This window comes from Ambystoma mexicanum, chromosome 3q (genome assembly GCF_040938575.1).
Source record: "Ambystoma mexicanum isolate Mex_15411 chromosome 3q, UKY_AmexF1_1, whole genome shotgun sequence".
NCBI lineage: Eukaryota > Metazoa > Chordata > Amphibia > Caudata > Ambystomatidae > Ambystoma > Ambystoma mexicanum.
In genome coordinates, this window is record NC_090926.1 from 181,682,696 (window position 1) to 181,701,141 (window position 18,446).

Genomic DNA, 18,446 nt, shown 5'->3' on the forward strand with positions numbered 1-18,446 from the left:
TTGAATCCAGACAGCTTGAGCCCTGGCATTATGATGGTTTAAATTCTAATCAGCAGCGTTCCTAACAGCGAGGGTGCAGAAAAAAGGAGCAGAGGCAAGGGGATATAGTATGTTCCGCAAGTACGGTAACCAATGTCACATACGAAGTCTAGGAGTGGTACGGTCGAGATACAAGGTGGACAAGAGACAACGAACCCCACTATGTCCACTATTGACATTTTCCTAGAAGTTGACACTGGATGGGATATCCAACATGAGGAAGCTGTGGGAGAAAACAATCCATTGAAATGTTTTTATAGGCATTCATTTTCATGTTTTTCATGGAAAGACCAGATCCACTGTATGCTATACACTAAGCAGGAAGTAGTTCGTAATCAATCATGATTCACAGGGGTGCGTGCACAACATTTGAGTAATCTGGGACACTGCAGGCAGCTTGGAGAACCCCATTTGCTCCAACAGAAAAGGTTAAACAATGTGCATTTTAATGATTCCCGATTTACAAATTTGCATTAGAATTTGAGCTTGAAAGTTCACAATCAACCTTGCCAGACTATGAACCTCAAACAGGGATTGCACATGTAAATAGGAGTCACTGGTTTATGCGCCAACTAGAAGAGCCATCTAATATTCCAGCAAATGCTAAAAATCACTTCTCTTGGCAGGCAGTATACAGATAGTCATCCTCTTGCAAAACTCCACTTTATTGTGTTTGGAACGTCTTAAAATAAATCATAACTATTCACATATTACTTCTAGAAATAAACCGGAGGCGGTATGTTTGGGCACAATTTCTGTAAATATTCTTTTAAAATCTGATCTATAAATCACAAATAGGATCAACAGTTCTTTTTCCGTCAAAGTTTGAAAATAATTGTACTAGTTTTATTTATTTGATAACATAGTACAATGTGGGGCACATTTTCCCCAGCCCGCAACAATTATAGTCACTGAAGAGGTTTTGTCGTTATCAATGAATGCTGGATTTGTATTGGAGAGCAAACCACATTTTACCAAAAATATCAAAATCTGTTTCCCACATTAACTAACAAATACGCAAAGCATTTGAAGATACTCGCAATACATGGATTGCAAAAGACTACTGCCAGTGTTAATAAATAGTTTCAAACAAGTTGTACATTGTAATGGAAATAGTTCAAGTGATAAAGGTTTAACTGTGGTAAAGGAAAGACATTCACAAAAGCTTCAAGTTTTTCTTTTTGTAAACATGAATTTCATAGGCAATGTAAACTGCAATGAGATACTGATCTCTACAGTGGGCACAAACAATTTACCAGATTAATGTCTAAGGTGATTCCAGTTTTAAAATTGAAAACTAATGGGTATGAACTACAGACCAAATTATGAAATTTGTTAAAAAAAGGACGAATCAAAAGATACAAAAAATTAACCCCAAAGCAGGAAGTTAAAATAAAAAACGAATAAAAAGCAGACATAACTGCAACCTATTGTATGTTTTTCTAACAGACTCATTAAGCCAAAAAATATTTTGCATCAATTAACATCTGATCATATTACATTGTTGCAAGATGTTTAAATTAAACCGCCCATTTTCTAACAGTGATTTAACAAATATTCACATCCCTTAAAAGAAAACGCAAACGATGGAATGTCTTCTGATTTTCACTGGACGAAGGTGAATGCTTTGCACAGTTCAGAACAAACATCAACATTTATTAACACAGAATGATAAATAAAAAATAAGACAAAACACATTCAATGTGTTAATGTATTAAAACTATATCCAGCAAGATTTTCAATTTTAAAATTGTATAGCTAACCTAATTTCAATAAATAAAAAATGTTTATACATAATTACATAATATAGCATTCCAAATTTAACAATGGTTAAGATTAACAAATACAAATATAATTTGTATTTAAGATTGACAATCTTGTCTTTAAAACATTGTTTGTTGGATTATTACTATGCCTTGTCCTCACCGAGCAAACACAAAGATGTATTTTGTTTGTCCCCAGAAAAGGACATTTATTATGCAGGTAACGAAAGTTGTATGCCACACACACTTTTGTTGCTATACCAGAGTAGTCAGACTGACAAAAAAAAAAACAAAAAGTAAACCCCTCTGAAACAATGTATTATATTGCTGATAAAAAAACAGTACAAAAACTAGCCCATTCTCATGCAAATAAAAACATAAGAATCAAAAACCATGAAGATGCAGGATAGCTTGTGATGTACTTAAATACCCATTACCTTTCAATAAGTAGACATTTTATGAATGGGTGTTTTATAAATGTACTAACATTGAATTGAATCAAAATGTAGGTTACACAAACTAATTTTTTTTGTAATAGACTAAATCCCATCTTGCTGCTTGAGGAACTTGCATGGCCATTATTTTAGTTGGGCCATTAGTGCCCTGGCGTACTATCACTTCAGTCTGCACTCCCAGCAGGAGAACACCCTCCAGTTTACTGCATCTTAACCCATAGCAACTAGATGCCCTTGCTTAATACAGAGGCTCCCTCTTTTTTGTTTTGAGGCACTTGAGATTGTTTTAAGAATGATAATCAACTACAGTTAATTTGAGCGTTTACAGAAAACATGTGTAAGAGCAGGCCCTCTGGCAAATGCAGGGCTTTACATTTTTGGTGTTATGAAACCTGGACACGCATAGATTTCTCACATTCAACAGTACTTGAAACCCAGGCAAACGATAGCAACGGAAGCCTATGCTATATAGTCTGAAACCTTTCTCAAACAGCGATGGAATTAAGAAAGTAGGCTATTAGTTGCTTTGATAGAATGGCCTACTTGGCTTGCGGTTCTGTGGTCAGCAAAGTACTAGTGCTCTTTTTGAGAAAACCGATTGCCTGCAGCGTAACTCGATTTAATCAAATTAAATCAACTAACTTGTTAATCTGACTACAACTTAACAAAATGTTAATGTCTGGCATGACCAAGGAAATGCCTACAAGACTGCAACATATCATGCTCTTAAAAGTCATTTAAAATCAATATCTCGTTAAAATACTCAACAGCATTAATGGTCAATCAGTAACTCCTCTCAACTGGATTTAACGCTCTTAATGGCAACCATTTAGAAACCGCCAGTGTCTAGTTTATCTACTTTTCTGGTTCCTTATTCACTGTATCACAGGACTGCTTTCTAAATCATTGAAAATAAGATACATCAGAAGCTGCCAAACAAATAGTGTAGCACCATGGACAGATAACAGAAGAACCAAGCGGTAAAAGAAAATCCACAGAACTGGAATATTAAAGACATGGTTTCCAAGGCACCTCAAGCCCTCACTATACATAGGCATGCATGTCAGCCAAGGGCACATCCATAAGGCAACGGGCAGCAGGAATGGGATGCCATCAGCGACGGCTAGTAAAATTAGAATTCAGCAATGTTACTATATCATCTATGTCATGTATGTAGATAAGCCACCCAAACTTGTTCAGCCCTCCTCCTGGAGAGGAATGCCCAGGATTGAAAGGTAGTAGCACAATGTAATGACCCAGAATGCAAGTGAAGCTTCTTTTACATAGAGGGATAAATCAGTAATAGATTTGAGAGAAACCTCTGCATGCGATATACAGTATTTAAATAATTTAAAATGCCCAAATATAAAATGTACAAGCCAGAATTTGAAAACTACTTAGCTGCAGATTCACAACGCCTATTAAAACAAACACTTGAAGGGGCACTTCTATCAGGGGGAAAAGGAACAATCGCATAGGAAGTCTACAAAAAGATAAACAAAGGGCCGGTGTTTCTTAAAGTGCAAAGGATATTTTCTATACATTCCAAATGATAAGGGCTATTGTTTTGGCATTTTAAAAACATGTTTGTTATCACTAATATAAAGAATCAAGAAGTAGACTGCTAAATCTAAATTAATTGCATTTGGTAAATGGCCCTCTACTTTTGGGAGGAACTATTTAGCCGATGGTGGCACTATTAGCAAAGTACTTACTGATAGGCAGTGATGGAGATGGAAAGAATATGGGCGAAATAAATGGCATAATTCATTATGAATCATACAAAAGTGCATAGTTTCACAATATGAACCCGCTGCGACAAAATGGGCCGGGTTACATGAGTGGAAGGAGTTGGCAAATCCCAGGTTTGGACATACTCTGGTACACAACGTAAGACTATAAAACGGAACTAAGGACATATGCAAACGTTCTGCATTTCAAATGAAGTACTCATGATGATGTACTAAAACCCCAGGTATGTGCAAAGGATTAAGTTACAGCCCTCAATAAAAAGCCTGTCGCACTTCATAGCTATCCACACCAATTTTCTAGTTCTAAATCAAGTATATTATATTAATATTTACATATTTAAAATAGTCAAATTCTTTCTTTTATATCTAAAGGGAAACCTTAATTCAGTCAATTGTCAGGTTCAGCCATTGCATTGAATGAAAAAGTAATGGTTTAAAAATAAACGAAGCCCACGGAATGGCAACATAGCTGTGTCTGCAATGAGTACTTGCTGCTACATAGGACTAAGATGAATATTTTCTGAACCTTGCTAAATAAACCATATATTGAAGAATCCCAAAACAGTTCAAGTACATAAAAATATCGGTTTCATCTGTGAAGCACATCTGTAACATTAATGACATCTGGGTTAGCTTGTTGATTCTACATTGAAGAAAGGTTATTGTCCGTTCATCTTTCTTGCTACTGTGATTCCCTTTGTCAAGTTATCAAAGACAATGTAGTAACGATATCCTAGAGTGGTTTGGTGCACAACATAGAAGACATCAACATTATTTCAAATGGAGTGTTGGTATTTTTTCTTCACCAAAGTCATGCTGGACCCAAAAAGCAGTGGCACGATGTGGGGATTCATCAGATGGAATCTATGAAACATAACATCTCCTTCTTTACATGTTATAAGCCACATAGATTGGATCAAGTTGGTCAGCCAGGAAACTGTCCCGCAAGTGCATACGCTGCTTCTCTCCTCTGGAATTGATGGGAATGACACCTGGATCCACCACCACCACCACTCCTACAATCAAGTAATGTTCATCCAAGACCACATTTGTGACTAAGGGCACTAAGTCCAGGGCTTCCTGCTCCGAGCCACATAGCTCCACCACCACCACAAGGAGGTTTGTCCACGTGAACACAGCGCTAAAGGTAAACAAAAGAGAAATGTAAGCAGCAGCCATGTAGACATAGAACATTGGAGGCTTTATTTAGACTATTGTTAGCAGGACATGTCGAATATGTAGTATTGAAGATATTCTAAAATGCATTTTACGCAGTCGCCACAAAACTGCATACTGAAAATACTGCCACCTGTACTGGTCAATGAAAGAAATATATATGTTATAGGTTGCAACAACTTTTATTGAACCATCCAAGTAGACAATATTGTATGCTAAGTTTTGCAAATGTAGGTCACATATTAACATTATCAGAGGTCTTTTTAAATATTTTTATTGGCTGGTGGATGATAAATATGCACCATTACACTGTGTAATAAATTAACATTGAGGTATGAGGGAGGAGGGAGGAGTCGTCAACAGTATCGAGCAGCACTACACCCCATGTCAAAGTTTTTAAGCAGCTGATGCTGCATAGCTATCAAGATGAAGAATTGGTGGGCAAATGCAATCCATTGAAAGGGTAATCAACTACAAAGCAAATTTCAGTAAAGAGGCAACCAATGAAAAGAAACCTATAATTTACACAAGTTAAGTCAGGAGGAACTAAAAATCCAGTGTGCAGTGCGAGACTGGGTTCCTGCTATTTTTCCGATTCAACATTTTCCAGAATAAAGGCTTCTTAAGTAAAAATCCCAAACCATCTTCGCACTTTCACAGACATCTGCCTTCAGATGTCTGTACAGTCTTCAGACACATTCTTAAAACACTTTGAGGAGGATAGTACATTTACACAAAAGCATCCAAACAACCACCACTTCTGCCTAGCACAGAATCATGCACAATGGAAATCTGTCCAACAAGCAATTGGGCAACAATGACAAAGGAAGTTGTACATCCTAAAAGCAAAAGCTATGGCAACTTAAAACAGAAGTTCATCACTTGCAGACGGCTTTCCAAAATCAACCCTAGTGAGGAATTTGGATGGGCAACCTATTATGAAGAGAAAAGAGACTGAAGTCTAGCCCAACCCAATCAAGATAGGTAGCAGAACTGCAAGGCTTAGACTCGGGATGGGTGTGAGAGTGGTGTAGGGCTACAATTTAATTTAATTGGTTATTTATCACGCGCTTAATACCCAGAGGTTTCTTAGCGCGGACCCGCGGATCGGACCTGCGTTGCTACGTGCTGTCTTGCTTCCAAGGCGAGCGTGTTGCCCCTGAGCTAGCCTCCCGCCAATGAGAGACAGCACACTCCAATAATTCCAGTTAGACAGGCAAGTACAAAATATATAATAATTTATTAGGCCTTTAAAATACACAATAAGCAATTAAACCTTCAGTTAAGGATCATCACACAACTATCATATTACACTGCCCATGGTAGTGGCCGCGTAGTTATGGTTAAGTTGCTAAATGTCTTTTTTTCCCATAATGGGAAACATTTCAGTCGCGCCGAGAGCTGAAACCACTGGACGGATTTTCACCAAATTTGCGGCAGGAGCGGCGGCTTGGTCCCGAAAGAGTGCTTTTGTTAATTTGGTTTAAATCTGTCCAGTAGTTTCTTTTTAAATGAACAAATCATAAGGCTCTGCGAACAGGACACCAATTGGATAATCTGCTTGCAATGTGCTTTCTGATTGGCTGGAATGAGGTGTGAGGTGCGTCAAATTGTTTCGATGCGCCTGCCATATTGGATGCATGGACATGCGCTGGAAGTGAGCAAAAATCCAATTTTGGGGAGTGTTCTGGTGTGTATGAGTGCTTGGAGAGGGTGGGGGAGTAAGAGATGGGTCAAATACTGGATTTGATTAGGTGGGAGAAGGTCGCAATGTGTTCAAGGTGTCCGCAGACATAATCAACACTGGGCGCATTACTAGCTATTTTTGTTTAGTATGATGTTGGTCTTGGGTTGTTAGAAGAGCATTGGGTGAAGAGGCTATGTATTGAAGAGTCTGTACGTTGGTTGAAATTATTTTTTAGAATGTTAATTGAAGTGGGTAGGTTTTGAGGTGGATGTATTATGTTTTTGGGTTGTGGTTATTTGGCAGGGGTTTGTTTCTATGGGTGTGTTATGCTGAAGTGTTTGTGGACAGGGCTTAGAGTCTTGGGTGCATGGCCTAAGTGCCTACTGTAACCACTACTAGTGCTGTGATACTTCTGGGTCTGGGTGCTATCAACAAATACAATAAATTAAATAAATAAGCCATTGTGTGTGCTACTTAATTGTGTCCTTGTATCAGGTGTATCAGCTGACTTCAGTCAAAAATAATCCAAAGGAAGAAAAAGTCATTAAAAAGGAGCGTACACCAAGCAAGAAGTAACGCAAATTTGTTGGACCACAACAGCTGGGCAGCACGGTTCAGACAGCCAGTGGAACTGAACTGAATGAAGTCAGATGTCAACACCGCCCACTGCAGTTGAACCCTTTATACAAAACATGTCAAATTATCATACACCATTTTGGTTACTTTTTTAAGGGAGGTCACTAGAACCGATTGGTGGGACTACGTCAGTCCCCTATATCCAAATATATGTTGAATGATCCTAATTGGTTGCTAAAACGTTTGGCCACAATTACACTAACACTCCTCATGATGTGTCGACCTTTCCCACACTGCCCCTCAATTATGTGATTGTGGTGAACAGTCAAAAAACAAAATTTGCCATTGGTTGGCAATGTCCAATATACACTATAGCTTGAGATGGCAAGGGGCGCGACATACACACCAATAATGTGCCCCGCGGACATCAGCAAAGACTCTGTACAATGTTGCACCCTAAGGACATGAAAACGTCTTTCCATTGATTGCCTCCCCGACGCCGCACCCCATGGCCCCAACCCCAATGCTCTGGCCCCCCTGCTCGCTTCTCATGCCGTGTTGCCAAATGTAGTCTGACCACACCGTGGCTGGAGTTGAATTAACTGCATTTGATTTCTATTTCCCTGACAATTCTCATTGTGCTCCCAGGGGTTTAGCTTGTTGGCTTCAAAAGTATCTTTTAGAATAACTTCCCTGTAGCTGCGTTCTCCTGGGTACCTTCAGCCGTATAACATTTCAGCACTCTTCCTGCTGAATGCTCAGAAAATGGGCCTACAACCAAAATGGCTTCTCTATTCACATATTACTAAAAAGCCTCCCTATTATGTACCTCCCTCAGGCATCTTCCTAGGGCATCTTCCACCCCCACCTGGTGCCCGCTCTATGCAACTACCCACCCTTTGAGTTCCACCCTGGGCCTTCTCGCACTGCGCCTGCTTCTATATTATTTTATGCAAGCAGCGCTGCGTTCAAAGACGTCCTCACTCCAAAGGTCACCCACCGTGTCACCTTTGACGTTACCACGTTACTTGCATAATTTATACATGCGCCCCCTCCTCCCCTGGCAGCGTTGTATTTGGACCTATACAACATTGGTAGATACTTACATAAGTGAATGATGGGGGTGTCCCCCATGGTAATAGTTCCAGAACTCAACTTACCAATTATTGGAAACTGTACTTTAATTTTCGCTCACCTTTTATCTCCTTTGCACACCCTTCCCAAACAATGTTTGCCCTCAAATTAACACAACTCTGTCTCTCTCTGACCCCACTCCTCCTGCATCATTGGGCTTGTCTGAGCAGCACCTTAAATGCCACTCACGCTCAGAGTAGTTCCACCTTGCTGCTACCACACTGGACCACACTCCTCCTCACTCAACATCAACACTTTGTTTTTCACAAATACACACACAAAAAACTTCAACAAGACCTAAACTATCTTGCAACATAAGGCTGGTGCCAGCAATGATTACACCAATAAAATACAGCCGTCTTCTCACTCTCTGTGAGGTGTATCCATCTCTTTTTTATTACTGCCTTGTGATTTTTCCCAACCCTTGTCGGAAGATCTATTTTTCCCTCCTTAATCCTATTTTTTCACAATCCAAAATTCCCTCCCACTTTTTGCCAAGCCTCTGTCCTACTTCCATCCATGGATCTGTTGAAGGCCTTCAGCGTCCAGTCTCCACTATCAGCCTACAACCCGCCAAAGGTTTGTGTGGTAACATTGTCTATGCCTTCTTGATGTGCATGTAGGATAGGTGTCTGGCAGTGAACAATATTTTACTTATTTGTCCGGTGCATGGCAATGCTACATTGATATGCTCTCTCAGTTTTGAAACTCTCATATGGTGTCCAGCCTGCACTCGTAGGCAGAGTTTTTTTCGACTAAACTGGTTGAAACAGGGCTTGAGATTTTCTGGTACCGTTCCATACTTATTCCAGGGGATGTCTACTGCTGGGCAGATGTGCAGTAAGTGGTTGTCCTTTATTGGACAGCGGTTTGTATGGCGCCTGGATTTTGGGTACAAAGAGAAGCCCTGCATTCATCCATTCTGGAGGTCTGCAACTGTAGGGAAGAATCCGGAGACTTCACTGAAGTTCCGGAAACCTGTTGCTACAGACCACCAGCATTGCCCAAGTCATCTACCAGGGCATCCATGCTGACTCTCTTGCAACCAGGGAAGACCCTTGCGCGGTGCCTTTGCTTGGTCTGGTGGGGATCAACTAGTCGTGCACCCTGCCATCAGTAGACATCTGTAGTATCCTGGCACCAACCTTTGTGCTGACCATCCTCTGCCTCTTTGATGCCCATCCAGAGCTGGAGCTTCAGACCCTCAACTTGTGGCCCAAGAACTGCCACCTGCTGCTGCTCTTCTGCATTAAGAGGGTCCAGTTTGGAGCCTGTTTACTGCTTGTAGGAACGAAGCATGCCGAGCACTAACTGAGAATTCTTCATCTGCCATGTCTTGGTACACCCTCCTCTTCTTGGAGTTTGTGCTTGCTGTCCTGTGGTGGCTAGCGCGTCCTACTGCAAGCCTGCAGGAACTGTCCCTGTAACTGGAGATAGCGGGATTCCTGACACTATCTTCACCACTGCATCTGCAACCCCCAAGTGTCCACCACCTGGACCAATGGCAGAAGGAATTGTCCTCTCGGATTCAGAATACCCCAGAGGTAGTCACTTGTATATTCAGACTAAAAGGGGGCAAGTCTATTTGCCACTCTTACTAATCCTTTAACTAAAAGGAATTGCATTTGGCACCAACTCAACTTCCTAATACTATGCTGGCTTTAATGAATGCAGTTCTAGCTTCGTATTCCCCCATGGGTGATCCCTAGATGGGTGGGATTGGAAGTGTATTCCTTATGTCGCTGTGAGTGATTGTGAGAAAAGCATTTCTTTTTGTTGTTTTCGACTATAGACTTCTATGGGACGCCCTTTCTTTTTGCTTTGTTTTGGCTACTTATCGGACTTTTTGGTCCCCAAGACTATCAGTACTAGGAGACTTCTCCTTTAGTTAATTTCTTTTATTTTTATGACTGCACACAACCTTAAATTGAAGTGTAGTTGGGTTACTTTGCATCATTATTACTTTCATTTTTAACCTTGTGGTTACAAAAGCCATGTGTTCCTGATGGGCTGGTGGCAGTGGATATTTTCAACTGTGTTTTTGGCTTTTCACTCATGCACTTTTGTCTTTTATTGCATAATGCCATAAAGATTACCATATACTCTTAAATTGCCATGCTTCACTGCTATCAGTAAAATTCTATTTATCCAAGAACCATATAAACGAGCCATCAAACAACGCCCAGTATGCTAAAAGCAAGACCTGCAACGGCCTTCTTGGGAACTTAATGGAAAGGGTCAAATCTAATCTTTCAAGAACTTCACACCAGAAGATGACTACTCGGGGGCAATACCATAACATATGAAGTAAATTCCCCTTTTCCCTCCCACATCTCCAACATAAATCATCTGTTACTAATCCTAAGGCACACATGCGCTCAGGCGTCCAATATATTCGTCCCAAAACCTTCTGATGGATAAGTCGTAGCTTAAGATCCATTTTGCTACTTTGTCCGGTTCGCCATACATATTTCCAGGCTTCATCAGTAATAGTATAACCCAAATCTGAATCCCATTTTCATTTCAGGATATTCCATGATTCTAAAAGAGAATCATTCTCTGGCATAAGCTTCACATAGGTGGAAACATTTTGTGGTAATAGACAAAATATGGTCCATCCTGCCGGTTCTTGCTCCACCAGGTTGGACAGCATACCAAATATCCCGATCAAAAGACATTTCAGCTCTTTATATCTACTTCTCTCCTTTCCATCCAGTCTGAACAAAGTCTGAAGTTCCTGAAAAGTCATCAAATGCCCATCCTGCATCAAATCCCCAAAGACAGAATCCCCCTTGAAATCCAACTACGCCAACACAATGTCTTGTTATTAATTTGTAATGCAGGATTATTCCAAATAGATGCCTTATAATTCAAAAAGACATTCCCATCAAAATTAAGCAACCACCATAACATCATGCCCTTAGCAATTAATTTAGCAGACCCCCTTGGTAGTTGCCCCATTGAAAAAATATTTTCCAATCGAAATTGTAACAATTGCTAACCAGATTGGCTCTTGTTTCGTCCCCGCCATGGCATACAAGGCTGCCTTCTTCAAAATAAATCTCCTGTAATCATTTTCCAAACTTGGATAACCAAAACCCCCATCTTTAGTGTCCTGTTGTAAAATAAACTTTGGAATCTTAGGAGCATTTTTCTCACCCCAGAGAAAATCCAAGAAACCCCGATCAATTTCCTTAAGTTGTCTCGTAGAGAATGCAAGAGGTATAGATTGCATAACATATAAAACCTTAGGCAGAAGTGACATCTTAATCATGTTAATCCTTGCCCATATCACCAAATCTAATCTCGACCATTTCCTTACATCTCTCTGTAGGGTTTCTAACAATTTAGTCACATTAAATTGAACCATTTTTCTTATATCTCTTGTAAGGAAGATCCCCAAATATTTCACATGCATTTCAGACCAGTTACAATTCCAATCTGCAAAGTCACCCCTCCTAACCTCAGTTTTTTACCAGTTGATTGTATAACCTGAGAACTTGCCCAGTCTTTCAAGTAATTCCCTAAGAACGGCGCTATCCCTCTCAGGGTCCGAGAGCACTACTACCATATTGTCAGCATAAGAGTACTTTCACTTCTTTTGCCCCAAATGTAAGCTCACAAATTATCTGCTCATTCCTTATCAGTGCATCCAAGGGTTCCAAGGCAATGTTGAAAAAAAAAGGTGACAAGGGGCATCCCTGTCTCGTCCCCCTAGTAAGACTAAAAGAATACGATCATTCACCATTATCCCAAACACGTGCCTTTGAAGAACTATGAAGACAATGAACCATTCTCCTAAATCTATTGCCAAACCCCATTTCCCCAATTGTAAAATCCAAAAAGTCCCAATTCACTCTGTTGAATGCTTTCTCAGCATCCATAAAAACCAAAGCAGCGCTGATCAATTCATTACTATAAATACTTATTAAACCCACTAATGTCCTTATATTATCATATCCGAATCTTCCCTTCATAAACCCCACCTGAGATTTATATTTAATTTGACCAATACTGTCACTTAGTCTATTTGCCATTGTTTTCGTAAAGAGTTTAACATCCACATTTAACAAAGAAATTGGTCTATAATTTTTACATTTTTTACCCTCCCTCCCTCCTTTTGGTATCACTGTGATCATCGCGTCAGAGTGACACAAACCCTCCCCTTGCAAAAAAGAGTTAAATAACCTACATAAAACTGGAGCCAAAAAAGTATCAAACTTCCTATAAAACTCAATAGGCAATCCATCTAAACCCAGAGATTTTCCCAAATGGAGTTGCCTAATTGCCAACAAGACCTCCTCAATTTCAATATCCGCTTACAACAGTCTGATACCATCGAATGTTAATTTTGCAATATCGACATTTCAAACAGACACTCCAAATCCTGCCTTGATATAGATTCCTCTTCCATATATAAAGTCCTATAATAATTCTTAAACCCTGAACAAATCTCAGCGTTTTTCCACACTAATCGGTCATCCCCATCTTCAAAACTCTGAACATCGGATCTCTCATTCAAATCCTTCAGCCTATTTGCCAATAGTCGACCACTTTTGTCACCATTCTACCAATATTTTTGTTGTGTAAAAAATAAACCCTGTTCTGCCATCAAATTGGTAGCATTTGCTAATTTTTCCCTCACATTATTCATTGCAGATCTGTCACTAATTCTCCCTGATCGGGCATATGTTTGCTGTAGATTCAACAATTTGGCTTCCAATAAATTCAAATCATTCACAGATTTCTTCCGGAGGCGGGAGGTCCAATCAATCATATGACCCCTTATCATGGCTTTAAAACTGTCCCATATAATCTTCTGGCTAGCAGACCCCTCATTTATCTAAAAAAACTGGGTCATATGCAACATTAGATCCTCGAAGACCTCTTTCTTCCAATATCCCCGTCTTTAATCTCCGTTTTCTAAAGGACGGAGCCTCCATATCCAACTCTTAAAGATCAACCAGCGCATGATCAGATATTTCCTTCGCTCTAATATTGAAATCTAGCGTCATGTCCATTAACCTGTCTGTGATCAGCATATAATCCAATCTAGAGTAGGAGTCATCTGCAGGGGAAAAAAGCAGGGGAAAAAATGTAAACTCCTTTTCCGAGGGATGCAGTTCCCTCCATATATCAACCAATCTAAATGTTTCAAGAAAAAGATTAAATTATTTTTAAGTGTTCACATTAGTGTACCTACACAAACTAATTCTATCAAGTTTTTAGTCCCGAACACACTTAAAATCTCCTCCCAGAATTACTGGTCTCATCATTCATGCTAGTCATGAGGCTAGTTCTAAAACCTCAAAGAAGCTCTTGCCAGACGTGCACGGGCCATACACACATCCTAAGGTTATCAATTTCTCCTTATACATCACATCAGCAAAAACCATACGGCCATCTCCATCCATCTATCTATCACCACCTTTGTAATTTTATATTGAAACCCTTTCCTGAATAAAATACAAACTGCTCTAGAATTGGTAGAATAGCAATTTGAAAGATCTTTATTATATCTGGCATTAGTCAACCCCTGCCTGGTGTCTTTTACCAAATGCATTTCTTGCAAAAGGATATCAGCTTTGGCCCTCCACAGTCTCAGCATTACTTGCTTTTCCTTGGACAATTTCAACCCTTAACATTCCATGCTACTACCATCAAGTTAGTCAATCCCATCGTAGTCTCAAGTATTCAATAACACCTAGCGCAAATAGTTGTGTATATTCAAAGGACCCCCTTCCAATAACAAACATGTCATGTGCATTTGTATGTTTGTTCCACATTCATTATAATCAAAGTAAAACAGTAGCCAATTGCATCTGTACAGCACCAACATACAATACAATATTGCGCAGCTTGTGTCAAACCAGATCACAACTGTATCTCTGTCCATTCATTTTTTGATAAAATCCCATCTCTCGAGGTCTTTTCCAGAAGTTCTACATAAATACCAGAGAGTTTTGATTTTGCTGCATGACGTTTTAGCACACCACAGAGTGAGTGGTTGTACAAACATATAAATTGTCCCTGGGTTTGTAACATAAGTTATTGCTGAGGTCTAATGCCAGGTTTCACCTGGCACATTCAATTGCACCTCAATGTGAACCCAACCCTGTTGTGACACACATCAATGAAGCTTAAAATCCAGTCAAATATGTTCCCCGTTTTGGCGCGTCCATGAGGACTTCACGGAACTATGCTAAAACCATCCAGAAGAAGTGAATCTGAGCAAAAGCCACTCCCGACGTGCAGGAACTAGTAATTAGCCAGGCGGCAGGGGATAGCGGTTAATCACAGACATGACCGTAATCTGTACGCTCAAATATAAACATTTCTTAACTAGCACTGGATTCTCGCACAAGTCCCTCAGCAAACTAGTGACATTCCCCAGTACCAAGACACAGTGGTCGTGTATCTCAATAACCCAAGAGCTGGTGCTCCTCTCCAGTAGGCCTTTTAGATCTTCAAACAGAGTCCCTCCGTGGTGTCAATATTTTTCTTAAGAGTGACAGAAATGTCCAGGAGGTTATGCCAAGGAGGTTATGGAGGTTATGACCAATTCGTACCGAATTGCATCAATAGGAACTGCATTGAGCACTCTCAGCAAGCTGGGCAGGATATCTAATACGGCCAATGAGTATATATCCATCCGGTATGTGATTTTGGGAACTAATTTCCCTTCATAATATTTAAGGGCGGATTTTAAGGTGTAACTAACATATCAGCTATCCACCCTCAACAGCTAATTTATTAGAGAGACGATTCAACCTCCTACCCAAACTTTCAGCTTGGTTCGACCTTGGGTAGCCTGGATGATAAAGCCCAGATATACCAAAGTAATAACTCGGAATGGCCTCACTCCAATACACCATTTGTAGTTAACGCTACTCCTACCCCTAGAGCACTGAAGGATCTTTGTTTTGGAGGGGTTCATGTTAAAAAAAAATGAGAGTAAGTATAGGCAACAAATGGATTCGGCAACTGTTGTAATCCCACTGGGTTTACATCAAAGATGAGAAAGTCATCTGCATACGACAACCAATACAACTTCCATTGATCATTTGCAGGAGACATAAATACGGCAGATTTTAGATGCTCGCCAATGTCCGACAAGTAAAGGTTGAACAGGTAGGATGCAAAAATGTCACCCTGCCTGATGCCCCTACTTGTGGATATACGACATGACAAAGCCCCTTCATTGTTCATCCGCACCTGATTTTCAGACTGCCTGGAAACCAATGAGGAGTTTTAATAGACCAGCAGGCACCCACCCTCCTCCCAATTGGTGCAGCTTAGACCACAGAAGTTGGCGATCCACCACGTCGAATGCAGCTGTTAGATCTATGGAGGATATGAAAATGGCTTTGTATTTCCCATCCCACGCTAAGTGTTGGACAAGTTTAACAATTGCCCAGTTCAGACTTGTTCCCATGTTTCAACAAAATCCAGTTGCCATTTGGCCAGCCTACCGGCTGCTACCACCCGCTCCTCCAGATGGGACAGCACGATGGATGCAAATACTTTGCTGTCCACATCAAGTAAGGCTATTGGCCGATAATTCAAAAGACTTGTTAGCAGACCTTCTTTAAAGATGGGAACTATGTGTGCCCTAGACCAGGAAGCTGGAAACCTGTCCTGGATCACCACATTCTTAAACAGCACACTCAGAACCATTGCCCATGCCGGAGGATCTGTCTTAAACACATAATTTGATAAACGATTTGGACTCGAAAGAACTAATCCTCTTCAGGACATCCAGTATCCTGTCCTCATCAAATGCTGCCAAGTCAATTCTGTCCAGTTCATCAAGTAGGCCGTGCATAAAGGTCAGAGAAGTGCAGGTACCGGGCATTTTCGGAGAACGCATGGATTTGTTTCACGGAATCAGGTGTCTGTTGAGTTCAATCGCCAAAAGGTATGCGATTTCTTAAGGTGGTCAATTAGAGCTTCAGCATCTGCCTGGCTTCTACTGCTTCTATTGTATCTCAACCAATTCCGGTGTGACTGTCGTAGATGTTTTCTCAGCGCACTACAGAGCAAGGGCATAGATCAGGTCTATGCCCTATAGATCTTAGTTCTTTCTTCAACACTCTTTTCCTTTCCGCCACTTCTTGTGTCAGGGACTTAAGTGACTCACAAAGCCAGTATCTGGTTCTAGGAAACACAGGTTCCAGCTGAATTGACAATCAGATTCACTGTACATCTCCAAGTAGATTGTGATAACAAACCCTCCCAGGTAAACGGAGCAGTCAACCTATTGTGATCACTGTGGGGTGTCCCTTGAATCGTTAGTGACTTGCACCTTTCTAGAAGCCAATCTGCAGTGAAGATGTAATATATGGTTGAGTGGGACTACCCATTGAACCAGTTATAATTACGAGGGATGTCGCCACGCACCCCCCTGTTCAATGGATGCAAGCCCAGTCTTCCCATTCCCATACTTGGGTGGGTCCTTCCCTCCCTGTTAGGGAGAATTCACATTTCTGTGCTAATTCCCTTCAACCTTAGAAACCCCCATCTCTTTTGCTGGACTTTAGGACTTTTTCATTTGAACCCTGGAGTGAGTGAGATACCTTTTTCTCACTAAAGTGTTTTTTAACTGATTTGGATTATGTGTTTTCACTGTTTTTGGAGTCTGACAAACTCCATAGGCATCTGCCTTTTGTATGGTGATACACAGCACCTTCAGTGTAGTGTCACAGGGGAATCCTTTAGATTTCTCACAAGGTTTAAATACCTTGTCTTGTGTGAACTACTTTTCCCAAGAGTAGTAAAGTGAAATTGACACCATCTTATGTGGCGTGCTGGGGAGGGGCGGGGGGGTATCCTGGGGGGAGGAGTGGTTACCTAGTAGCCCCATATCCTACATTCTCATGTAAAAAAAAATGTATGTTACCCTCACTACTTTAAAAGGCTGTTGGGAGCGGCTTAATTTTCCTGCAATTGTGCTTTTCTACCGCAGGCTGAATCCTCGGCTGCAGTACAGCACCCATGGGTGACCATTTTGCCATTTTCTGTTTGTGAGGTCTTTCTTGGGTTTTACTCTGTACGTTGAGCCAGGTTTGAGCCCTCTGTTAGTTTTGCCTTTGACGGGCTTCAGCTCTGAAGCCGCCATCCCCCCGCCCCCCTGGCTCCAGTGCGCCTGGAAAGGCAGAATGTGAGGGAGGTTCCTGAAACTCCCCTGTCATTTGTCTCTAGGAGTGCCTGAATGCAACCACTCCTGATTGGCTGACTGCTGTCCTTTAAGGACAGCCACCCTGCATGTGATGGACAGCCTAGGCTGTGCATGAATGTGAGAAACCTGATCAAAAGGCGAGGGTTTTGGGACTAGAGGCAGTCGACCACTGGGAGAAATGCCAGAAGAAACTGAACAAAGCTTGCTGCATCCTCCTGGACCTTTGAATAGCCTGGTGAAGCCCTGCTGCTGTGCTGAAACTCTGTTTGCAATTCGACAAAGAAGCTCCGGAAGGGACGACTTCTTCCCTTGGGTTAGTGGGACCAACTAAACCCGAGACGAACTCCACTGGACCATCTTCCCCGACTGGCTGTACTTCTTCGCTGCCACAAGAGCAGAGTGCCAGGGGTTGAAAAATTTGGTTTTCGCGTGCAGCATCTGAAACCCGGCCAGGAGCTCCAGGAGTCTCCTAAGGACCCTCCAGAAGCAGGACGACCAGAGCGCGAGTCCCCTCACCAGAGTGCATGAACCAAGGAGTGAAGGAAGCCCAACCAGTATCCAAGATCCACAATGGGGCTGTTTACTAAGCCATGAAACCGCGAAGTGCCGCTGAACCAAAAAGAGCTTGTAGCTGCCGACGACCTCCAATGTGCCGCCCCAGGAGCCCTCCTTACCTCCTTGTCCCCA

The 18,446-nt window shown here is 41.2% G+C and overlaps 1 protein-coding gene across 3 annotated transcripts in view; it reads right to left on the reverse strand.

The window, feature by feature from the left end:
• Positions 1–686: 686 nt before the first annotated feature.
• DIP2B (disco interacting protein 2 homolog B) overlaps positions 687–18,446 on the reverse strand; it is a 1,149,028-nt gene continuing 1,131,268 nt past the window's right edge. For all 3 annotated transcript variants that reach the window (XM_069653448.1, XM_069653447.1, XM_069653449.1), the window contains exon 38: positions 687–5,149. In XM_069653448.1, the coding sequence (XP_069509549.1) occupies positions 4,897–5,149 (253 nt within the window). In that variant the 3' untranslated portion in view covers positions 687–4,896. The remainder of the gene's footprint in view (positions 5,150–18,446) is intronic.